This window comes from Peromyscus maniculatus, chromosome 5, assembly GCF_049852395.1.
Source record: "Peromyscus maniculatus bairdii isolate BWxNUB_F1_BW_parent chromosome 5, HU_Pman_BW_mat_3.1, whole genome shotgun sequence".
In the NCBI taxonomy this organism is placed as follows: domain Eukaryota; kingdom Metazoa; phylum Chordata; class Mammalia; order Rodentia; family Cricetidae; genus Peromyscus; species Peromyscus maniculatus.
The window spans coordinates 66973349-66999160 of record NC_134856.1 but is presented as its reverse complement, the minus strand read 5'-3'; the positions used below and the strand labels follow the sequence as shown (position 1 = coordinate 66999160).

The following is a 25812-nucleotide window of genomic DNA, read 5'->3' as shown; positions in this document are numbered from 1 at the left end:
TTTCCTGACCCCTGCAGATATCCTCACTCTGACAAATACATGCGTGTGAAAATTAAATTAGAAGTTAGAATCCATGTATAAGAGAGAATAGGTGTGCATTTGCCCTTGTGAACCTGAGCTGTGTCACTTAATATAACATTTTCAAGCTTCATTTGCCTGAAATTTTTTATCATTTCACTTTTCTTTATGGCAGAATAAAAGTTTGTTGTGCATATTTTGTTGTATCACATTTTCATAATCCATCAGTTGGTGGACATCTAGGCTGCTTCAGTTTTCTTGCTGAATAGAGCAGCAATAAATATGGATGTGCAAGTTATCTGTGTGGTGGGATACACAGTCGTCATTGGGCATATACCAAGGGCCATATAGCTGGGTTGTACAGTAGTTCTGTCTTTAGATTTTAGGAAGCCTCTGCACTGGTTTCCATGGTGGCTGTACTAGTTTGCACGCCTGCTCACAGTGTACCCACACTACCGCCAGAATTTGCTGTCATTGTTTTTAACCTTAGCCATTCTGACTAGGATGAGATAGCATCTCAAAATGGTTTTAATTCACATAGACGTTCAACACTTTTCATAAAGGAGATGTGAAAGTTCTTTAGTATAATTTTCAGATTGATTTTTTTGTTCTATTGATTAGGATTCTTTTGTTCTAATAATAAATTGTTAAAGATAGCACACTGTTTTCACTTTTGCTCTAAATCTTTATAAACACGTTTTACATGGCAATAGTAGTCGTTACAAGCCCTCTGTATGATGCACCATCCTAGACCGTTCTGAGGTCTCAAATAGTGTCAATAAAAAGGACACTGTAGCCTTTTAAGGGAAAGGAAATAAAAGACACATAGTAATATGTATCATAAAATATATATGAGTGTAGGAGTGTGATCATTTTACAACACAGATTTTTCCCACGTTTTTCAATTTTTTAATTCCGTAGAGATAAGGCAGAGCTTAAATTCCCCAAGATCTAGTGAAGGTCCTAATATTTGCATATGTAGTATTACAGAAGATAGCTTTTTAAAGAAAAAAAATGTGACCTTTTAGAATTGTCACAATTTGATCTAATTATTTTTTCAGAGCCTTGTTTTGTAATAGACAATAAACTTGGCCCCTGTGGTGTGGTCTCAGGGTAATGTCTCACTCTTTTCTCCTCCTTCAGGATAATCTTAAACTTCCACCACAAGAAGACTGTAGAGGGCCCTCCCGCACCAAGAACCATCTGCAGATCTTTTTCAGTGTTCTTGGAGGTGGGCTGAGAGCTTGAGCATTGTGTGTCAGCCACCTTGTTCTCTAAAGGTAAGCACTGGGTAGTGCGTGCACACATGTGGGCCCACGCTCCTAATGTAGGACTGGGTTTGGAATGCTCTATTGAGGGCCTAGGTCATCAGACCTGGACCACCCACTCTTGGCCAGGGTACCACGTGTCCAGCAAGAGTTTTCACTGTTTATAAGTGGAATATGCCCTAGAGATTATAAATTTAATTTTTGTTTTGTTTTGTTTTTTCAACTAGGGCTGGGGGTATAGCTTCTTTGTCAGTAAAGTGCCTGAAACACAAGCACCAGACCAGAACTGATATCCTCAGCACCAGTGTGAGATGCCTGAGTGTAGCAGCCTCTGTCTAACCTGGGGAAGTGATGACAGGCAGATCCATTGTCCAGCCAGCATAGACACTTGACAAGAGACCCTGTCTCAAAACAAATGGAGAGTGATCCAGGAAGAAACCCAAAATTGACCTTTGGCCTTCACTGTACTTACATGTACACACACCCACACAGTCATGTACACACAAGAACACACAGGAGCCCAATTATACTAAAGCTTATTTTTTTCAGTCTGCATCTAAACCAGTTTATAACTGCTGAGTTTAATTTCTCAGCAAAACTCTTGAATGTCTTGAAGCTTGAAGTCAAGAATTTTGGAATAATTTCAGAATTTAGGCCCCCTGGTGACACAGTGTAAATTAATGAACCAACTTGAAGCCCTGCTCTTCATGATCTCTCTGAAGTTGGGTCTCTTGCCTTACTCCAGAGGGGCTCTAAAATCATTTGCAAACAATTGAAGCTTCAACAAGTGTGGAAACAAAGGCTTTCTTAATGTTTAAGAAACATGTTCATGACTTTATTATGTCAGATCCTAACAGAAATGCTGGAAAATCACCTTTTTCCCCTCTTAGACTTCTTTCTTCATGAAATAGAGAATAAACACATTGACTCCAGCAGGAGAAACTTAAAACAGATACATTAATGCTTCAGCTTTCCTTCCAGACTTCAACAACAGAAAACCTCATGGTTATTTTGTCGATTTATTGACACCTCCAAATGGCTAATCCTGGATAAAAATGTCATGTAGGTGTCATTTGTTTTCTAAGGAGGACAGGAAGATGTGTGCTGATCTTGAAAACGCTATCCATGTTAGAAGTCGGTTAGCACTAGATAACTTTTGCTTTCACCAAGAAGCTGGATTTGAACACCGTTCCCTGGATACTGCAGCATTGGTAATAGGGCATAACAGTGCTGAGTAAAGAGGAATACCACCTGGCCACTTTGACTCACCTCTTCTTGTTGATCTTGGAGACAAGTTGCACATGATGTGACCTTATGGAACACCAGCCATGGAGAGAATCCTGATGACTGTTTGATGGCCCTACTTCTAAAACATGGATAATACCACCCTCTTTCAAACCACAGTCCTTCCTATATCTGCTTAATAAAATGTGTTGAAGGAAAATAGCCCTTGTCCCTGTTGTTAGGATGAGAAGAGGGGAATTCGACATCCACAGAAAGGCCTTAACAAGCAGTACACTCTTCAGTGTGTAAATAGTTCAGTGGTCAGAGCTAGTCTCATTGCAGACAATTTAAAAATTAAAACTTCTTAAGTAGCTCTAACACAGGTCGTACAACATAGAAGCCCCAGGTATTTATAATTTAGAGATTATATGTGTGCATACTGTTAATTGGTTTTTTAATTTCTAGGAGCATGCTGAATATTTTCAGCCTTTATAGTGGCATGGAAGAGAGTGGATAAATATAACTCTTTAGCCAGTTGAGAAGAAATTTGGAAATAAGACATAAACCTACTGAAATTCTAAGATGATGCTTAGTAATACAGGTTATTTCTTATTATTAAAGCTTTATTATGAATTTTTTTTTTGAAAAATGAGTTTTGGGAGACTAGAGAGATAGCTAAGTAGTTAAGAACACTTACTGTTATTGCAAAGAACATGGGTTCAATTCTCAGCACAAACAAGGATTCTCATAACCATTTGTAACATTAGTTCCAGGGGATCTAATACCTTCTTATGACCTGTAGGTACCAGTGTGCAGTCAAAATACTTATACACATAAAATAAAAATAAATAAATCACTTAAAATGGAGTGTTGCCTTACAATAGCACTGACAACCTATTTTAAAATTTTTTTTCACCGTTTTATTGCTATTGATTAATTTCATATCATTTGCATGGTATGTGTATATAACACCAGAACCACTGATCTTGCCTTCTCTGTCTGTGTTAACAGAAGTAAGATCTGTAGCAACACTTGTCGATAGTAATGGACGCCACATCCATAGGGAGCAAGATGAGCTGTTGGAGACCCTGTGGCTGTGCTAATATGCAGGCATGACAGCTTGGCTGGCTGATACTAGTTCTTTCACCGAACCAGGCTCAAGATGAGCATCTTGTTTTCATGGAAGCTTGTGTATAAATGTTAGTATATACCACTATTTTTGAATTGTTTTAAGAAAGGTTTGTTCAAAATTGGGTCTCTGATTTCCCCTTTAGATCTATGTTTGTTATTATTTTTAAAGCAACCCTAGCCAATCCATGCAAACAGTCCCTAATGACAGCTTAATTTCCTTGTTTTGGTTCTGCTCCTGGCCTCCTGTGGTAAGGAAGTGGGGGCCAGGGCAACCCTCTGTGCTTACCAATGGGACAGGGAAAGCCATAAGACTCTTTGGAGGCATATAGACCATCCCTGTCTCATAAAAATTGAAAATAATAATCAGGTCACAAGTAGAAATTACACAAGTAACAATTCTGATGATTTTAATGTTTTAATAGACACACTGAGAAAGTCAAACAGCCAAAATTAATTGTAATTACATTTTATTTAACCCAGCCTATCCAAATAATGTTTTAGCACATAGTTATGTAAATTAAACATTCAGATGTAGTCTATATTTTACACTATGCGTGTCTCTATTGGCTTAGCCACAGTTCAAGTGTTGTATAGCCACATGTGGCTGGTAGCTCCTGCATTTGATGGATCTAGACAAAGAGTGGATGAAGCCACCATCTTTTTCTTCATCTGTCCATTGGATAGCCTTGATAGTCCACATGGGTTGAAGTTTCCAGGTTTAACAGAAGGCAAAAAGCCAAATAGGATATTCTATTTAATTTGAATTTCAGATGAACAGTTGTTTAGTGTAATTATTACCCCTGCTTAACTTATCTAAGTTGATCTGATTATTTTGTGTTTTATCTTGCCCTGATTCAACTTGACTGAAAGGTCACTGTGTTGTCTAGAAAGTTGTAGGTTTGGGAAAGTAGAGCCCTGCCTTGAGATGAGTCTCCAAAGGAGGAACCTACCCAGAGACAGCATGGGGAAGTTTAAGACAGAGAGGGCTTTTCCATTGCAGGGTCTTGATGTTTACATCCTGAAGCATTTCAAATTCACACCATTATATGGTTTTGAAACTGATGGTGACTAACTTGAGTTTATAAAATGCAAACTGTTGAGTGCATACCGTGATTCTATACTTTCTGAGGAACCGCTCAGAGGACAGGTAATCTCAGTAGGTTTCTGGGCCTTGGCTAATCTAAGAACCTCTCCTGGCACTGGTCACCTCTGTAGCTGGCACTTGACTCTCAGATTGGCAGACATGAACACAGAACATCGATCGCTGGCATTGAGGAAAAACTTGGTGCAGCAGGTATCGGGTGGTGAGCACTGGGTTCCAACACCGTAACAGTGTCTTCATTTCTCTTTACACTTCTGTGCAGAAGAACAAAAATCCCAACTTTACTCTTTAACATTTTAAGTGTGTTTTAGTAGCATTTTTGAATTTTTAGTAACCTATTTAGTAATGTGGATCTGACCCCTTAAGGCTCCAGAGAGACCGCTGAAGTTCCTCAGGGCAGTGGTTTTTAGACTGGCTCCACACCCTTAGTAAAGAGAAAAGGACGGCAGGTGTCACCCTGCCTCTTGGCCGTTGAGGCAGATCTCCCAGCTGCCAGTGCTCCGTGGCAGCGTCTTCCATTCCAAGCATAAGCTATCATCCATTTGAAATGCATTCACACTTAGGAGACTGCATCCAAGAGAGGTGGGTCTATGATTGGGCATCTTTCAGAGAACTAGAATTGCAGGTGAGTCTTTTTAAAAAGTAATTATTCTAAAGAAATTCTAAGATAGCCCTCCTCCTAAAACAGTTAGCTGAAAGGTCTCAGTCATGATCTTTGTGGTCAGTTTTCCTTCCTCACTTGGAAAAGGAACTGAAGCTGTTGGTAGTGGTGGGCTTGGGCGGCAAGATTACTGTCCTTTGAAAACTTCAGGGTTACCCACTTCTGGGTCTGGAAATATCGTACATTTATGTAAGAATGCTTTGCCTAACTTCAGATTTCTAAGGCATGAGCTATTTTGCCCAATTAACACCTACATCTATATATAAATAAGGTATTTAGCCTTTCCTAGCTAATATTTTTAACAGTAAAGAGTATATTAATGACTTGGGTTTGGGTTTTCACTTTTGTTCACAAGACTGGTTTTCTTTTGCTTGAAGATCTCAACATTATTTCTAAAATTATAATTTAAAACTACAGAAAAAAATCTTCAGTCTTAGTCCCTATTTAATCCAAGGATCCTTGGGTGACCATCAGAGGGTCTGTGAAACACTGGTAACTTAATCTGTGTATACTCCTTGATGCTAGGCATCAGATTCTTAATTTTCATCATACCTTCAAAGGGCTTGTATCAAAACTTTTGTCAAGCTACTACTTATATAGTATTGTGGGATCATTTTGCTTATAGAGAAACTGAGGGATAAAGAATTTAGTAATTTGCAATTACCCATTATATTCACCATGTAAAACTTTCAAACCTCTTCAGAAACTTTGCAAATATGTATACATAATTTCTTTTAAAGTCTAAATAGGCATATTAAATATTATCCTCTCATTCAAAAAACTAAACCAGTTAATTCAACTCATGAAGTTAATGGTGGAGCCTTGATTTTCATATCATCAAAAATAATCTGGCATCCGTGCTGATAATGACTTAACAATTATTTATGTTTTTAAGAATAGTATTACCATACAATTTGTTACTGTTTGCACTAGAACTTATAGAGGAATGTGAGAACCATTAAACAACATCTGTGTTTACCCTCATGCATGTCTTTCTGTGCATTAACAACTTAGCATTTATTTTTTATTTCTTCACGTTTATGTATCAAAAGCTCTTAACAATTTCAGTTTTTACTGAAGTATTTAAACTCTGAAATTCTGCCATAGCTACCTTTCATGTTCCTAGATAGGGAATAATCAAGCTTATCTAATCAACTATTGAATACATGCAGAACTGTAACAACATAATGATAATTAAACACATTTCCTTCCCCTAATAATTCAGTCTATGGAAAATGTATGCTGTAGAGGTACACTGGGAAGCAGAGGACACAGGTCAGAGAATAGTTTACTCCTGACTATAGAAATGAAACTTTAATTGAATCCGAGACATCAGTGGGAATTTGTAAAACAAATTGGGGACCAGAATAGGGTTGTGGGTTGAGGGTATGACAGACATGAAGGCCCTACAGGGTAAGTGGGGACAAGACGTACTCAAGACCAAAGACACAGCTGAGAAGGTGTATTGGGAGATGTCTTCCCAGTCTCCTAGGTGGCCATCATTTCACCTTCATGTTAAGAGCAGAAAGAGGATACTGGATGCCAGATTTGTGTTTTTTTCTAAAACTTGTAACTAAAGACTGCTGAACACATAGAGCAGTGAGCATACTGGGAGTATAGAGCTTCAAGACTTCACATTTGAACACATTTGTGAGCATCACCAGCATCTCAAAGTCCTCATTTTTCTCTCCTTCTCACCAGCCCTGCCCCACGTTCATCAAGGAAACTTCTTGCCTGGGTTCCTAACACATCCGTGGTATGCCTGTGTTATACTTTATATAAATAGCAACGTTCAAGATGTACTCATTTGAGTGAGGGAAGCCAGATACAAAACTGTAAGGTCTGTGTTGTTGAGCAAGTGACTCGTTATTGTTGTGGTTGTATGATGTTCTGTAATCCAGGTAAGCTTCACAGTGAAGCTAAGAAAGGGACAGTGGGCTTCAGCTAGAATGGTGGCGGTGAAGATGGAGTGGGCATGTTATAGAGAGCTGCGGGTTGTGAGTTTGATAGCACGTGGGAAGGATTGGATAGGACATGGGGAGTGTAGGGAAACCTGTGGCCAGCTCATAGGCTCTCATGTGGGCAGAGGTTAGTGATAATCTCTTCTATTAAGTCCAAATACTGGGGAGAAAGTAGGTGGCTTGTATTTTGTTGCTAGAGGACAATAATGAGTTTGACTTTTGATATTTGAGGTACATATGAAGCATTGTACTGTTCTGCTTCCCACAAATCAGTGCTCATGGCTTAGCCAGGGAGTAACTATATATATTCTTTAGCACGTGTGCCAACCAAGTTACTTTAGCATATGGAGAACTCCCTGGTCTCCGTGGATGCTTCTGATCAATGTTTGTAGGAGTGACCTTGTCTCCTGATGTTTTTACTATCTATCTATACATGTACAGTACACCTCTCCCAGAGTGTCACTAAATTTATGGGCAAGAATAACATTTCCTATGTATTTTTCATGAAGGGCGTTATTAAAATGCCTTCGTGCTTACCAATTGTATTTTATCATTCGATTCTTGCCTTTAGTTAGCCCCATCACCACACCTGGAAGTGAGCTGCTTTGTGTGAAGGGATTAACCTAGCTCCTCAGGAAGACTCTTATAGATTGAAATTAATGTTCATCAGATTTTGTTAGAAGTGGGATGAAAGATGGAGAGTTAGAGCCTGAATTCACGCACAGGCAGGGTACCCAAGAAGAAAACCATGACCTTGAGATGCATCTGGAAGCACTGGCTCGGGGGATACAGGGCAAGCCTTGTCTGCTCCGCAGAACCGCCTCCCATAGTTGAACCTTTGGAACTTTTCCTATAGAGATGAGGCATCTACCTTAGGAGGAGTGGGCTGCTGAGTAGACCTAATGGTTCATGGCCATCGGGAATGGTTCAGTTCACTTTAGGACCACAAATTGTACTAAAATCAGGGCAACTTATTACCTCACCACAATGTGCGGGGAGGGCAACAGCAAAATAATGGTGGTCATGCCTTGCAGTTTATAAAATTTCATCTGGCTTTAGGTTCTATCTCTTATCACTTTTTAAAATAAAATGTTCAAGTTTATTGTAGTTTTTGTCTTTCAAAGTTTTGTCTTTAATTTGGATTTACCATTAACAGCCAAACCATTGTTTTCATGGGCCATTGAATAAATTCATTTAAAGATTATTTGTTTGTAATAGTACTGAAGCCTAAGATGATGACGGGAGACTTGGAACACAGAACGACATTGTAGTAATACAGATTATTATATGACTAACCAATTGTGCTAACTGAGTAGTAGTAAATCCTGGGAAAATAAAGTATGCACTAATACCCAAAAGAGTAGGGGCAGAAGTTGAAGAGGTTAACTGAGGTCTTTGTGGAAATGTACAGTTTGAAAAGGAATGGTCTCCAGAACCCACATAAATGCCAGATAGTGTGGCAGCAAACCTGTAGTTCCAGCCTTGAAAGGTGAAGACAGGATTCTCCAGAGCAAGCTGAATAATAGCAAGACTAGCTACATCACCATGTGGTGGTTTGATTGCCTCAAAGTGGAAGAGCCATCAAGGATGATGCCTAACACAACCTCATTTGTATGGTCACAAACATACAAATATGTACACACACACACACACACACACACACACACACACACACGAAAAACAACAAAAATAAAAAATAAAGCTCTGGCTCCCACTCCCCCACTGCCTGTTTTCTTTCTTGTGCTGGCCTTACTTATATTACGTAGCATTGAGCTACTCGCTCAGCTCTATACAGACGTATTTCTCTTTTTTAGGCTTAGTTGGTAATTGTTGATGACTTGTTGTTGTATACCATGCTCGTGATCACACTCCCCATCCCTTCTCCGTATCTTCATCTCCCCCTCCCATCCCTGATGAGTCTTCCTCCCTACTCGTCCCTTCCTGCCTGCAGGTCTCGTGCAGGTTGTCACATCTGCTGCTGTGTGTTGGCGATTGCAGTGGCCATGTCAGGACTAGAAGATGGCACTTTAGAGTATTTCTCGCCGCCCTCTATCTCTTACAGCCCTTTTGCCACTCTTTTGCAGCATCCCCTGTGCCTCGGAGTAGTTTATATAGATGTCCCATTTAATGATGAGCACTCAGCAGGTTCTTAGTCTAAGCCTTGGTCTGGGTTATATGTCTCCACAATGGGTTAGACTATCACCCATTGACTAAGGCTGGGAGCTGCTGCACTCGTCTATGGTATAAGCGTAAGTATTTAGAAGGCAGTTTTAACTACATATGCCTTTTTAGCAAAATAACAGTAGTAGATTCTACCATATGGTCTATGTCCTTCCTAGTCATGACCTTTGACCAGTGCAAAGCCAGTGCTCTCTTTTGTGGAGCAGGCCTCAGTCCAGTCAGCAGGAGGTGGATAGCTGCCGGAATAGCCTTACCACCATTGCACCCATGGACATCTTGTCTAGCAGGCTAGAGTTATAGCACTCAGTATTTCATCTCAAGTAGGAATTGTTTTCATTGTTTTTTGGTTATACATATCATAGATCTTCTTTCTATAATATGTAATGTGTTTTTAATTAAAAAGTTGAATTAAAAAATTGGACTCATCTGTATTGTGTTTAATCTTTTGTACAACTGTTTAAAGCAGAAGTCAACAAATTATGGCTAATGTACCAAATCCATCTCTCAGCTTGATTTTTATAGCCCCCTCAAAGTCAAGAACTGTTTTGACATTGTTTTGAGAAAGGATTGCATAGGATTATATTTTTTTAAAAAAAGAATGTGTAGCAAAGGCAATGTATTGGTTGGTTGGTTGGTTGGAGTTTATTTTGACAAACTTTGATTTACACTTAAGGTCAGTTTTTCCTTAGTTCATTGTTTTAGGGTTTTTTTTTAACTACTAGTAAATCTAGCAATAGAACACTGTAGTGAAAATACAAAGTTCAATCCTATGAGAATGAAAAACACAGAGCTAAAGTTATTGGTTATGTTTTACAATGGTTATAACAATATAACAACACTTTCCAATTTCTTACCATCTAGTACTGGAGCCGGAAAAGCTGCTCTGGATGTTTAGCTAAAGGAGGGTCCCTAAGGCCTCATGGGAAATTTATTTATGTAGAATTAAAGTAGATATGTATCTTTGGCTTGATTTATTTCTTTTTAAATGGACCTAGAAAGTTCTTTGTTCAAAAACATGGAAGAAGTAAAAGTAGGGAACAAGGAGTATGTAGTTTCAAAACCAAGAAGGGAAGATGAACGAAGGTGCCCCGGTGTGGCTCAGCAAGCAAGAAAGATGCTAATGGGAAAACAAGCAGAAAGAGATGAGAAGCGAGGACTGCAGAAGACTGCGTACACTAACTGGAAACATACGCAGTCGCTGAGTGTTTCTGACTAATAAGAACACAAAGATGCACACGTTCTGGCAAATGGTCTGCGTCAGACCTGCATTGCGCTGGAGCTGCTGCTGTGATAGACTGCTGCTGCCTGGGGAGCAGGCACCACCCTGTGTTCCGTCCATGTGCTCTGTGCTCTCCATGGGTATGATAGGCTTAATCTAACCGCCCCCGTTGATAAAATATATAGTTACTATGCAGTCATTCTGTCATTTCTTTTTTCTCAACTCCTTGACTTGATGAAGACTGCATTATATTATAATCCGTCCTGCATATAGTTTATAGTGTTGCTAAAAAGAACAGGTTTTGGATATTTGTATGATTGGTTTCTTGTTTCTCCTAAATTGTGCAATTGGTCTATCTATAGATACTGTTAATACAAAAGTCAGGGAAAGTTGATACGTTTTGAAGATGTGCTAAGCCACTGGTTTTAAAAGTTCTATGTAGCAGAACTACCTGGGGAGCTGCTCAGTCATGGGCTCTGCCGTTTTTGTTTCTGGTTCGGTAGGTCTGCAATGAATATGCAAAAAAATCATCAAATCCACAAGGTGGTGTTGAAACTGCTAATCCAGGACATGTTTTAAGAATGACTGAATTTAGCTAATAACTGAACACACACATGGGGGGGGATTAAAAACCAGGAATGTTTGAATTACACACATGAAATAATTTTGTTCCTCTTTTACCTGGTTTTCACCACAGAAGCCAATAATGACCTCATCCCAGGTAATGGCAATAAACTTATTTAATAAACATAAGCATCACTCCTTGCTTGGAGAAAACTGAATTTAGGATGCTTTTACTTTATGCATTTCAAAATAGCACTTGGTTCCGTGAGAAGTCCAGAGGAACCTCATTTTTCAAGTTAGAGTCTCCTGATTGGTCATCTTTCATCTGGCAGCAGGAGTTGAGTCCTATGGGGTTTGCTTGTTTCTTCCTATAAAAGATACCCAGTGAGGCAGGAGCAAGGGCTCAGCATCCTGGAGTGCTTCCTGTAAAAGATACCCAGTGAGGCAGGAGCAAGGGCTCAGCATCCTGGAGTGCTTCCTGCTCTCCAGAGGACCCCGTTCAGCTCTCAGCACTCACACCATGCTGCTCACCACCACCTGTAACTCCAGCTCCTGGATCTGACACCTTCTGGTCTCCGTGGGAATCCATATGTGCACATATAATCAAAATAAAGGGTATGGCCCTCAAGAGTTTTCCAACATATTATTTGCTTTACAAATTCAGTTTTGCTATTATTAATTTAAAATTTTCAAAGAATTACTATAAAATTTTGACTTTTTATTTTTGAGATTATAATTTAATTATAATATTTCTCCCTTCCCTTTCTTCCCTCCAAGCCCTCCCAAATACCCCTTCCTTTTCTCTTCCATATTCATGGCCTCTTTCCATTAATTGTTACATGCATATATGTCTATGTATATTCCTACATATAATCTGCTCAGTTTGTTGTATTACATATATAATATACATATATATATACTTTCAGGGCTGATCATATACTTTCCAATACATCTAATTTGATTTCAATTTAAAATGATCAATAACGCTAATGAAATAGTAAAATTAGCATGTCTTTGCAGAAATATATTTTCTAACATCTTTTAAACTAGATGCAGATAATAGGAAAAGAATATTTCTGAAAATTCATATAATTTTAAAGACATAAAACTATGCATTTTCTATAAACCAAGTAGTTAAATATATTAAATTTCTAGCAAGATATTAAATATTAAGTATATTATCCTTTTGGATATTTAAAAATTTAAATCAGATTTTTAAAAGAAGGAACAATGTAATTGAAACAGCATATTAATTTTATGATTATAGTTAGACTAGAAGATTATATATAGCTAGAGTTTTCCTGCCTTGCCCACAGTTAGGACAAATCTTTGTCACCCACCAGTCCCACAGCTGCTCAGACCCAACCAAGTAAACACAGAGACTTATATTGCATACAAACTGTATGGCCGTGGCAGGCTTCTTGCTAACTGTTCTTATAGCTTAAATTAATCCATTTCCATAAGTCTATACCTTGCCATGTGGCTGGTGGCTTACCGGCGTCTTCACATGTTGCTGGTCATGGCGGCGGCTGGCAGTGTCTCTCTGCCTCAGCCTTCCACTTCCCAGAATTCTCCTCTCTCCTTGTCCCATCTACTTCCTGCCTGGCCACTGGCCAATCAGTGTTTTATTTGTTGACCAATCAGAGCAATTTGACATACAGACCATCCCACAGCATATCTGTGTATGTTGCACATAGATGTAGAGGTCACAGGGTAGCCTTGGGTGTCATTTTTAGGATGCTACTGACCTTGATTTTTGCGATGGGGTCTCTTACTGGAACCTGAGGCTTGCTAATAGGACTAGACTGGCTGGCCAGTGAGCGGCAGGGAATCTGCCTGCCTCTGCCTTCCCAGTACTGGGATTGCCAGGGTGTCCCTCACACTACATTTTCATGTGAGATCTGGTGTCAAGATCAATTCCTTGTGTCTACATGACTAAATGAGCTGCCTTCCTAGCTCCTGAAGGTTGTTCTCAATGTGGCCTTTGTTTCTCTGACAGTCATGTGCTCTTTCTTGTAATCTGTTAACTTTGGGTTCTTCTTAGTGTTCACACTGTTTCAGTGATTCTCTTGTCTCAGAAGTAATAAATGCATCTCCCCCTAACCAAGAAGCTGCCTGCAGTTGATGCCTGCCAGCAAAGGGAAATGGTTTTCTCCAGTAGACTAACACTGGGTGTGTCCACCACACTTCAGGGCAGGTCAGATGCCCAGGAGTAATTGGTCAACACAAACGAAGTCAGTGGTATTTTTGTGGATCTTTTTTTTGTTTTGTTTTTGTGTTAATGGGTTTTTGTCTGTTTTGATTTTTGGTTTTGTGGGGGTCTTTGGTTGGTTGGTTGGTTTGGTTTGGTTCTTGCGTTTGTTTTTTGAAAAAGAAAAAGTTGGGCCGGGCGGTGGTGGCACACGCCTTTAATCCCAGCACTCGGGAGGCAGAGCCAGGCGGATCTCTGTGAGTTCGAGGCCAGCCTGGGCTACCAAGTGAGTCCCAGGAAAGGCGCAAAGCTATACAGAGAAACCCTGTCTTGAAAAACCAAAAAAAAAAAAAAAAAGAAAGAAAAAGAAAAAGTTGGGTGGGTGGAGAGAAAAACATGATCAAAATACATTATATGAAAACAATTTTAATAAAAAAGTGAGAAGAAATTACTGCAGCTGAGAACAATATTTCTTTTCACATGCTATGGCCCTCTGTAATAGCTTTCTATAATTCAGCAATGAATGAAAGTCAAATAATAAATGTATCTGATGTTTATATACACACAATAATAATAAATACTTCTTAAATTGTTAATAATGCAGGCTCTGGTTCTCTATATATTTTTACTTGCCTATAAACAGCACTGTGGCAAATATTCAGTTATAGAAAAAGTTTCCAATTTCATGGCCTTGTGCACTTTTTGTTTGTTTGTTTTTTGAGACAGGATTTCTCTGTTTAGATTTGGTGTCTGTCCTGGATCTCGCTCTATAGACCAGGCTGGCCTCGAACTCACAGAGATCTGCCTGGCTCTGCCTCCCGAGTGCTGGCATTAAAGGTATGCACCACCACCGCCCAACTCTTGTTCTCTTTTTTTAAACACCTAGGCTACCCATGTTGCCCACACTACAAGCAAGGGCTTGTCGTCCAATTGCCATGACTTTATCTCACCATTATAGAAGACAGTGGTAGGCAGCCATTCTGCGGGACCTCCTGCTTTCACAAGTCATCCCCCATTCTTACTATGCATTGGGTTAGAGTTTGGATAGTGTGGTATCATTGGGAAGTGTGCTAAGCTGTGCCCTTGCCTTTTATCTTGTTCATACTGCATTCCTGTTTGTAGAAACAGAACTAGATGGTGATGGAGGTCCCTGCCAGAGAGACACATGTGACTAAGATGGGAAGGCACGAGGTGGGTGACCTTAGAGGAAGTGAGTGAGTGACAGAGCAGCCAACCAAATACAGTCAAGGTCACAGAAGACCAAGAGCAGACCTGCTTCATGAGTGTTTAATCTGTGTAGAGGACCCATTCTGTGACAGGCCAAATGCTCAGTATAATTCTTAATTTTCAAATGAAAGGTCAGGAATTTCCTTAGGCCCTGAAGTGCCACAAATTGTAGCCTATCTGTTTGTTTGTTTGGTTGTTGTTGTTGTTGTTTGAGACAGGGTTTCTCCATGTAGCTTTGCACCTTTCCTAGAACTCACTCTGTAGACCAGGCTGGCCTCAAACTCACAGAGATCCACCTGCCTCTGCCTCCCGAGTGCTGGGATTAAAGGCGTGTGCCATCACTACCGGGCAGCCTATCCTGTAATAGAAACGTAACAAAAGGACAAGAAGCAGAGATTTCTTCTCTTTGACTCTTCATTCTTTTCATAATGTGACCAGACTGGGAATTATTTTTCAAATGATGACTCAAAGACACCGAAAATTTGGCCTTTTATTCAATGTAATTATATGGGTATACAGATATTCTGTAATTGAAGAAGCTTGGTAAAGTTTTCTTACATGGTATCAAAGTAATCACATTTCTCATATAGAGACTTTATGAAGTCAGATCTGTACACAGTTATATCATTTGAGAAGCAGCAGTGATGGGAGCCACAGACTTGTGCTCCCGAATGTTGGTGTATTCTAGGATAGTGCTTTTTTTTTTCTGTAGTGCTGGGGATTTGAACCCCGGGCCTCATGTATGCCGTGCAAGTGATACTTCCTTTTCAGTACAGTGCTTTTATTATTTGATAATAATGTCCTCTTACCATTGTCCTTAAAGTAGCCATTGTCTCATGAATTTATTATAGTACTAGTAAATTTTATTTTTATAAAGTCTTTAGAACATTAAGTGTGGAAACTCAGAATCTCAACATTTTGATTTTTAAGGAAGCCTGCTAGTTTCCTATTTTTGATAGCCTTACAGTGCTCGAATATTTAAAATGGAAGGTATTATTTGTATCATACCTAGACTCATTTTTCTAGATCTCTTCTTTGATAACATTTCCATAACTTTATTGACTACAGAACAAACTGAAATAAACCTTTTATTTAATGTTAGTTACCTTTTATTCTAATAAACTATGGTACAGACGAGATACAGGATTACCTGAATCCACAAGGATCTAAATAGACTGGAGTGAGTCAATTCAGATGATTTTCTGGATCTGTAACTCTGCTGTCTGAGTGCCAGCCATAATTGATTGTTAGCACCCTGCTGGTGAATGATACAGCCCTGTTGTGTTTAGGGAGCAGAAAAGAGTAGGGGATTATTGGCCATAGCCAATTTACTACATTCTCTACAGATGTAGTAAAAGCGTGTGGCTACAAAGTGTCCCATGTCCTTGTCTGTACATAGGTCACAAAGAGCTAACATTTTAGAAATAGGTAAGGATAAAATAGTAATTTTTATTATGACTTTTCTTGTGAAATCTCAGCTTTAAAATGGAGTGAATGCCTACATTTAAAGATGGGGAGTGGTCATTTTAAGGACTCGGTGGCTCAGTTTTAGAAGTCTCTGTGGCTTCAGTCCAAAATGCCACAACCTTTAGAAAACATGTCGCAAACTTGCACAGGATTCCAGAGAGATACCAGGAACCAGTAGGCTAAAGGTTTAAGCAGGAGTGTTGCTGTCATCCTTGGGACAGTGTTGAAAGTCCTGTGTCCTGGATGTGTGACCTAGAGCTGATGCCTGGCCTAGCTAGTGGACTTATATACAGACAGCCTTTCTCAATCGTAAGGACATGTTCATGAGGCAAACGTTCAAAACTGTAGACAGCTTTATTTATTTTATTGATTTTTATTTAAAATTATAAAACGACTGTATATTTAGATTATCCTGCATCACATTGGTAAGGCACTGATTGTAAGAATGAAGTTGAATGTGACCTATGTCAGCAGATACTTAAACATCATCTACACAGACCTAGCAGCATGGCTGAACTAGGAGTGTGAACCGAAGGGCAGGCTAAGGGACACGTGTGTATGTGCACCCCTGGGTGGTAGCTCTTGTTTCCTTTGGGCTAGTCAAACAAAATCCCATCTCTTTTCCCCTTAGCCTAGGGAAATTTTCAGCAGGAGATAGAAATGTAGTTGATGGGAAAAGTTGCTTCTGACACATTTTAGTGAAAAGGAAGGGAATGTTGACCACAAATTCAGGGGTAAGAAGGCACTGGACTTAGGATTTAGTGACAGACATACAGTGGTAACAGCATTAAAGTAGAATGCCAAAGCTATCGAGCAAAGGGACTCCGTACACACCGCTGTAGGAAGGAAGGAGACGGACAGCAGGAAATAGGGAAAGAGCTTGTGCCGAGTCCACTGGACGCGGCGAGTTTTTCTTAGAGACAATGATGGTCTCTGAGGATGCCTGTGAAAACCTGGACTACTTTCAGTCCTCTGCAGGATCTCTGCAAATCACTTGGTCTCTCTGGGCCTCACTTGTTTCCTGTGTGACATAGGTCACTGAAGGTTACTAGTGCCACTTCAGAATTAATGTTTGGTTACTATGTATGGCACATGTTGTTCCTCTTCTTTTCAAGTAATAATATACAAAATACTTTAGTGAATTGTATTTGCCCAATTTTTAGCTTGGTAATTTACACAGGTAATGTATTTTCTTTTTATAGTTGGTTATTTCAATGACAAATTTGGGGGCATAATAAAACATAGTATCATTATGCCACGGAGGTCTCAAGTAGCATAACTATCTCACACAGAAGTTTAAGAGTTAGCAAGTGGGCTATACTTGGTCTGACTTTCAGTAATAAATGTCTAGTTCTGTATCTCCATCAATGAGCTGGTAGCTCAGAGATTTTTGAATACTGTTCTGTTTCTACCTATAATAATTCATCATAAAATACCTGATGGTGGCATTCTCATCCTCTGCACTCTATGAAACCTTCATCCATCATTAATTACTTTTTTGTAATCCAGGGTCCCTCAGTAAATCTCAGTCTTTATTTGGTTAGAAATGGTAGCATTGTCAAGTAGACTTTTGATATATTAAGTAAGGAACACAGATCTCAAAGGTTGACGGAAGCATTATTCATACTTTGTGAAGCTTAAACATTGATGAAGGATTAGAACCAAAGCTTAGCATGAGGGGATCACCTGCACGCAAACAAGTTAGTGAGAACCAGGATCATGGATTTCGTCTGCCCCAGTTCCACCAGCACGCCCCGCTGCTTCTCAGCCACCGGCTCCTTTACCTTTCTTTGCCTCCATCCTGCACTTTATACAGAACGTGGGTCAGATAGGCACTGTCCGGCCGGCGCAGGGTGCAATACCTTGCAGTTTCCGGTGTTCAGGAGGGAGACTGTGGGAGGGCTTGTTTAACCCACATGCACTCTGTAAATTAAACACAGGTGCTTTACGAAGCCTGTGGCTGTGGCTGCCCTTCTGCTGCCATTGTCACTGGTAGGACAGAAAGGCGTCTGATCTTGGTGTGGTGGGGAGTTTGGGTCAAAGGTGCCAATGGGCAATGGCATCCTCTTTTAGAACCTTTTTATTTTTTCTAATTCTTAAGTGAAAATTTATTCAAAACTGTTTCTAATTTAATTTTAAAAGGATAATGAATCTTCTGATAGTTTTCATTCCTGTAATGAGTTCTGGCATTTATAGGACATGTAGTATTTGCTCAACACTTGAAAATACTTTTGTCAGCTCTACAAATATCATTTGAGGGGTGTGTACGAAACACATAAAGTAAAATTTTTATTTGAATGTGAAACCTACATTTTGGATACCTGCTGCCTTTTTTTCTTCTAAAGGGCAATCTAGAGACGCGCCTGTCGGTTGGTAGTTTTGTCTCACAGCTCTCTGTAGATTACTCCTAGCTATTCCATTTCCCTTCCATGGTGAATAACATGTTATTCAGAAGTGCCCAGTGTTTGACAGGTACCAGGTGATACCAGGGTGTTGAGGCCCTCAGCACTGGGGCTTGTTGTTGATTTTTGTAATGATTTTAAATGTAAATGCCCATGTCATTTCCCTCTATCCCCATCCCTGTTGATAGAAGGATGTATGGCATATTTAACATTAGCTCCACACTTCCTGTCCCCCTCCCTGTTGATAGAAGAGTGTGTGGCATGTTTAACATGAGATCCCCAGTTCCTGTCCGTGCTCTATCCAGAAGCATGGTTCTTTGAAGTGATTTTCCCAGATTTACATGTGAGGTAAGGTTAACTACTGTTGACATTAGTCACGAGTACAGTTCTTTGATTTCCTTTTTTGTCTGAGGAGGGTACTGGGGATTGAACCTAGGATCTTACACATGCCAGACAAGTGCTGTACTACTGAGCTGTGGTCCCAGCTCTACATACTATAGTGATTAAATATTCTTAATGATTATAATGTAATGTTTATCATGCTTTGTTAGTCTTACCTTTAATTTATTTGTAAACATATTTATAAGTGTGTTTCTCTTTCTGCAGTAGACTTCCAGGCCAAAGTTGGTATAATTGAATATTAAGCCTGTCCATTTTTTTTAGCATTATAATAATAAAAAGTGCAATAAAGCATTAAATTTGTTCTCACTCTCCAATGATAATGCCATATTAAGCTTGAGTTATTTGCACAGTACCAAGGTGCGAGACATTGAAATGGAGATCCAGAAATTTAAAATGTTAAATATTTACCCTCATTTTTCTATATTGTGTGGAGGCAATTTAAGATGATACTTTTATTCTTTAAGGATTTTGTACCATGTGTTTTGATCATATTCACCCTCCCTCCCCCAGCTCCTCCCAGATCTACCACCACCTCCCTTCCCACCCAACTTTAAAATACAGCATCTCATCAAGGATGTGAAAGAAGCTTGTAAACTGGGGAGTATTGGAAGTAAACTTGAATCTTCTTCCCATAGCACCAAAGGGAATTAGTACCTAGGAAGAATGAGTTCAGATGCACATTTTACAGCTAATCCAAAAACTCAACAGCATGGGGCATAGACTTTCCCAAAAAAATACTCTAGTAACCATTCTCTTGGTTGTGTGCAACAGTCCCCACATTGGTAGTTTCGCCAATCTGGTGAGTGAGCTCAGCTTCAGTGCAAACACATTGGCTGTCACAGGTTTGCACACCTATTGTTGCTGAGCTACCACTGCAGGCCTGTGCCATCTTCCAGCTTAGTGCTGGCCTCAGTCTTGCATTGCATACATCTACTCAGGAATCTGTCGTGGAACACGCGTTTGAGGACCTGCCATTTGCAAACAGCTTAGCAGTGTGTTTGTGTTTTCCATTCCTGAGTAAGGAAATAGCCTCCAGTTGGCTACCAAGTCAAAACTAAACAGCGTAGAATTTAGTTTTCTAGAGCTAGCCTGTTCTTAACTTTCAGAGTCTCTCCTAAGACATCCTTCTGATCATACACATGTCCATTCTCAGCTCCTATCTTTTCATGCTGTCTTTCCTCTTAAGGATGTACCTCTTCTCACTTAGCTCTAAAAACGTGTGAAACTGGTGGTTTCAGTTGGCTTAAGCCTCTGATTTAAGTCGTTCTCTCATTGGGACCCTGACAGTGCCATTAGGAAACGGGGTGCTGCAGCTGATCAGTGGCACACCCCCCTCACTGTGCACTGTTCCCAGTCATGCAGGGAGATGCACACGATAATAAATACCAACGTGCTGAGTGCTTCCCTGATGATGTAGAAGGTAGCTTGGAAATAGAGATACATACAGATGCTTTTTTAAAATGTAAAAGTCTTTTCATTTTTAGACTTAGTGTTTGCTGATGTTTGGATTTTTGAAAATACTTTAAATGTTTATTATTTTTCAGCCATGTTCTTTCTCCATTCTCTCGTCTGAACTTAGTCTGGTTCTGTTTACACCATGGTTTTCATAAAATGTTGGATTCACATAGTCTGAAACAAAATGAACATTTATTTTATGTCAAGCATTTTGTTAGAATTTGGGACCACAACTTCATAATGGCAGCCTACTCTTCTAGGCTCATGGAAGAGATATACAGGTGGGCAGACAGTTCTGGTACAGGCTTCATTCTCTAAGGCTGAGGGATATGCAGTGCTCGGCTCCTGTCTGTTCTGCAGCCTTTAGACAAACTTCTGTGGTAGACGCAGTGTGAGGATGAAGGATGAATTATAAAATGTCAGCGTTTCCTTCAGGTGACTCCTCTGAGTTATATAAAGCCCAGTAATCAAAGTAACATCATTTGCTGTGCAAATGCTGCTATCAGACAGAGCCCCAGCATGCCTCCCACCCCAAGTATAAACTCTGATATCGCCCATACAGACAGTTTGAACCCTCTCTGAATACAAGGGGTGGCTAAGATGGGGTTTTCTGAGTTGTCCTCAGCAAAAGGGGGTTTCTGTGGCAACAGAAACATGAGCAAGTGTGTGTGTGTGTGTGTGTGTGTGTGTGTGTGTGTGTGTGTGTGTGTGTGTGTGTTATAAGTGGGGAGAGGAAGAGGGGAGGGAAGAACCAAGTGATTAGGAAGCAGTGATTTTCTAAACTAAAATTTGGTTGGAGGAAGCAGGTGGGAAGAGATGTGGACATAGTCATAGATGCATTGTAGCAATAGGCAATGAAGGATTTTTAAGTCAGTAATTTAAGAGCTTTATTTTCATAACAGTAGAATTTTTAAAATAATAATGATCTTATCGAGTATCTCAGTATTTTTTTTTTTTGAAAGATAAAACCAGCACTGTTTGTGCTTTGGGTGCTGTTTGGGGTTGGGTTGGTTTTACAGTGGGGATGTGAGGCCGGCAGGCATGGGGAGAGCTGCAGTGGCGGCTTGTTCCTCTCTGCTGAGTTAGGAGCTGTGCCCTGCAGTGGGATGCATTGCTGATTGGGCTTCTTGGTTCAGACTTGTGTTAGCAATGGCTTTTGTTCCTTGTGGTTGGATGGTATCTTAAACCTTCACTCTTACTTGACAAACTTGTCAATCAATAGATGTTTAGACAGATTGCTGATACCCATGTTCTTAGTATTAATCATATTTTTCTGAGCAAAACAAATACAATCAGTGACTTCATCGTACTTAGCATAATGTAGGTGGCAGGCATTTAAGAATGTTTCTAAGATTGAACTATAAGCTCTGTGATTATTGCCATGCATAAGATATCTTTTATATCAAGAGATCTTTGAAGACATGGCATTTAAGTCAATATTTAAGTTCTGATCTGGAGGATGATTAGGATGGTAGACAAAGACAGTCTCCAAGCAGGGGATATAACATGCACAAATGATCTGAGGTGGTAAGTGAGTGGCAGGGAATGAAAATGAAGAGGCCGAGCCCAGCTTATAGAAAGACAAGGTAACGATTTAGGATTTTACTCTAATGCAACACCAGCAACAATCAGAAGCATCAAAAGGTTTGGAACAGAGAAATACAAAAGGATTTCCTTACTAGATTACTCTGCCTTATGGCACAACTGCAATAAATACAGAAACACTGGCTAGCACATAGTAGGATCCTTAGAAGAGATTTCAGTTAATTAAGTAATGATTGTCATTGCCTTTGTTGTAAGAGCTCAATTTGTTTGTAAAGCAGACCGCGAGACTTACTTCCTAGTGGGGTATCACAGTACATCAGAGAAGCAGGAAAGGCACTAGCTGTGTTCAGAAGAGGGGCAAATGTGTGGGGTGGTCTCACTTCATTGCAACATACTTTCACAATAATAACTCACTCCATGATTAGTTCCTTCCAACCATGGTGCTTCCAAGACCTGATGACCACGCTCTAGGCCCCATGTCTAAAAGGCTCTGATCCCCTCAGCTTCCAGATTATGAACCTTTGGGAAGTAGATCTTATCAAACCACAGTGCACCCTCTTAACTGTGTCTTTCTCCTACAGCCTTTCCATTCCAACTACATTACCAAGTTTCTACTTTATTACCTTCAACGAATCTGTGCCCTCATACCCATAAGTCTTAATACATGTGGCAGGACCTGGTAACTTAAAGATTGAATCCCAGTTTGCCCTGACTCTTAGAAAAGTTGAGTCCCAGTTGAACAGATTAACCTTCTACTGTTTCATAGCACATTGCTACAGATGCATGTTTATTATTTCATGGTTTTTGTGAGTCAGAAGTCTAGGCACTGCTTAGGTTGGTTCTCTGCTTGACTCTAGAGTAAAGGTGTCAGTGGGTTGCATTCCTCTGAAGAACTCAGGGCCTTCCTGCAAGGTAATTTGAGTTATTAACTGTATTCACTTTCCTGTGCTTTTAAGATGACTCTCTTCCTGTGCGGCTCACAGCATGGTCCTCTGTTTCCAAGGACAGCATGGACAGGTGGGGAGCACTTTCTGTTGCTTCAAGTCTCTGAGCTTAGTGAAGGTTTAAATCCTCTTTTGAAAAGTTTATCTTGGAGGGCTGAGGCTGCAGGCTCACGCAGGTCCATGGCTAGCCTGGGGTACATAGTAAATTCTAAGCCAGTGTGGGCAACAATAGACGCTGTCTCAAATGAATAACACACAAAGGTCAGGTCAGGCCCATTTAGGATACTCTTCTTTGAAAAACATAGAGTCACCTAGTAGGAACTTAATGACATCTGCAGAGTCCCTTCACACTTCTGGATAGTTTAACATGATCACGGCAGTGATAAACTGTCATCCTCACTGATCATGTCCACATCCAAGCAGAGGGGACAGTATCAGGAACACTGTCCATAGGCTATTGAAGCTCAGTTAGCTTAGAGTTCTGGCTACCCACTTGGCCCTTTTAAGGACCCCAGTATCTCTTGGCTTCCAGCAAGTAATGTTCATCTTAGACTCTTCACATCTTCCATGGCTCCTTTCCTGTTCTCTTTCTCCATTTCATAGATGTTTCAGTTTTCCCAAATGTCCCATCAGGTATTTGGCTGTTTCTGACCCTGTGTCTGTTGTTTTATATTGGCTAAGGACAGCTTTATTTACTCTAAAAATGAAACCAGGAGCCAGCAACCTTTCTTCCAGTCTCTGGATGAACAAAGATGCATTCGATACTGAGGTAAAGCAGCCCATGAGGCTTAACAGGACATAGCTGTTATAGCTCCTGAAACCCAAGATCTGGAAATTTGTGTGTGATTGGCGGAAGTGTGAGGATGCTGGGGAAGATGTAGTACATTTGGGAACAGGTGCTAGTGCTGGTGCAGTCTGGGGAATCCTCCTCAGTGGCATGAAGGGGTGCAGGCTGGTGATGCTAGAATGCCTTTAGAAAGTATGGTGTGCTCCCAAGTTCATCCGGAGGGGTGCTTGTGCAAAAGTTGGGCAGCCCTATGGTGTTAATGCACAGATGGTTCCAAACCATATTGACTAATTGCAAATACTGTCTAAAAATTTAAAATGGCACTTGCATTTCAATTCATCATCTATCTTCTAGCAAAATCCTGTGTCTTGCATTTAACTTAAGGCATCCATTCTCCTACAGCTAAAAGGTAGCTTGGGCACTTCCTTGAGGAAGCACTTTTGATTTCTTGTTCTAAAATGACCTTTCTCTCACTTTATCAGCTATATTAAAACCCTGCTTAGGGAAATAGGCTTAGATGTTTCCTCCTTGCTAAAGCCTTTCCATTTCCAAAAAGCTGTCCCCAGTGTCTGTTCTTAATCCTCCCTCTCCCCTTTTATTCTCGACTACAGTTGCAGGTGTTCCTCGTAGTTGTACCTGTCATAACATGTGAGGACTTACTTAGGTGTCTCTCCGCCCTGCTGGCAGGATCCTTGGGGGACAGAAAGTGATGTTCGTTTTCTTAACTATTGGACTGGGACTCACCAGAGACTAGGCAGACTATTTGAATAAAGGGATGTGCCACAGCAGCAGCACCTCCCACTTATCTGACTGCAGGTGACTGACCGTGTCTGATCCCTAGGGTGTAGATGTAGATTCCATTAAAATCTGTAGTTACTTTATTCAGTGCGTGCGTGTGTGTGTGTGTGTGTGTGTGTGTGTGTACACATGTACGAGAGAGGGAGAGAGAGTTATTTAGAGTGATTGCCATCTTCTCAGCAGCTAGTTGACTTGCTCTGATCTTAGAATTCTGTGCTTTTTACTTCCTATTCACCAGCACATTTTAGTCATAAGACCAGTCTTCAAAACAGATGTTATGTCTGAGACAAAGCCTTTTTGTTTTGAAGGCCTGCAAGTCATTCCACAGTCTGGGAAAAGCTGAGTTCTTGGCGTGGGACACAGCAGCAGTAAAGGATAGTAATGACAGTTATTCACATTTGGGTGAAGTTCTGGAGGGAGGAAATAGACAAGTGGGAATTCCCACCCTAGCAACTTGAATATCTTCAGGAGTTCCACATCTTGAAATGTCAAATACAAGTGGAAGGCTGTAGATGCAGAGTAATTTCTATGGTGAAACATTTGACCCACCAAAGAGAGTGATTTTCCTTTCCAATCCCCAGACTTTAGTCAGAGTTGATGTCTGTGTTACCGTCTCCCCTGAAGAGCCTCGTTGACCTCTGCTGTGGACAGCAGATTGAAGATGGTATATCCCTGGAGGACAGGCTATCCCTGGAGGACAGGCTATCCCTGGAGGAGCAGGCTATCCCTGGAGGAGCAGGCTGTCCCTGGAGGAGCAGGCTATCCCTGCAGGACCAGGCTATCCCTGGAGGAGCAGGCTATCCCTGAGGAGCAGGCTATCCCTGAGGAGCAGGCTATCCCTGGAGGAGCAGGCTATCCCTGCAGGACCAGGCTATCCCTGGAGGAGCAGGCTATCCCTGGAGGACAGGCTATCCCTGAGGAGCAGGCTATCCCTGGAGAAGCAGGCTATCCCTGAGGAGCAGGCTATCCCTGAGGAGCAGGCTATCCCTGGAGGACAGGCTATCCCTGGAGGAGCAGGCTATCCCTGGAGGAGCAGGCTATCCCTGAGGAGCAGGCTATCCCTGAGGAGCAGGCTATCCCTGGAGGAGCAGGCTATCCCTGCAGGACCAGGCTATCCCTGGAGGACAGGCTATCCCTGAGGAGCAGGCTATCCCTGGAGAAGCAGGCTATCCCTGGAGGACAGGCTATCCCTGAGGAGCAGGCTATCCCTGGAGAAGCAGGCTATCCCTGGAGGACAGGCTATCCCTGGAGGAGCAGGCTATCCC

General features: G+C 40.7%; 1 protein-coding gene across 15 annotated transcripts in view; it reads left to right on the top strand.

The window, feature by feature from the left end:
• Zeb1 (zinc finger E-box binding homeobox 1) overlaps positions 1–25812 on the top strand; it is a 173480-nt gene that overhangs the window by 53784 nt on the left and 93884 nt on the right. For 4 of the 15 annotated variants that reach the window (XM_076572425.1, XM_076572427.1, XM_076572426.1 and 1 more), the window contains 2 exons: positions 1162–1298; positions 3522–3709. The exons of 5 other annotated variants lie outside the window; for them this stretch is intronic. In XM_076572425.1, the coding sequence (XP_076428540.1) occupies positions 3673–3709 (37 nt within the window). In that variant the 5' untranslated portion in view covers positions 1162–1298; positions 3522–3672. Of the gene's footprint in view, positions 1–1161; positions 1299–1513; positions 3710–7105; positions 7161–25812 lie in introns of all 15 variants that reach the window. 6 more of the 15 variants (XM_042277940.2, XM_076572433.1, XM_076572432.1 and 3 more) reach the window with 3 other exon arrangements.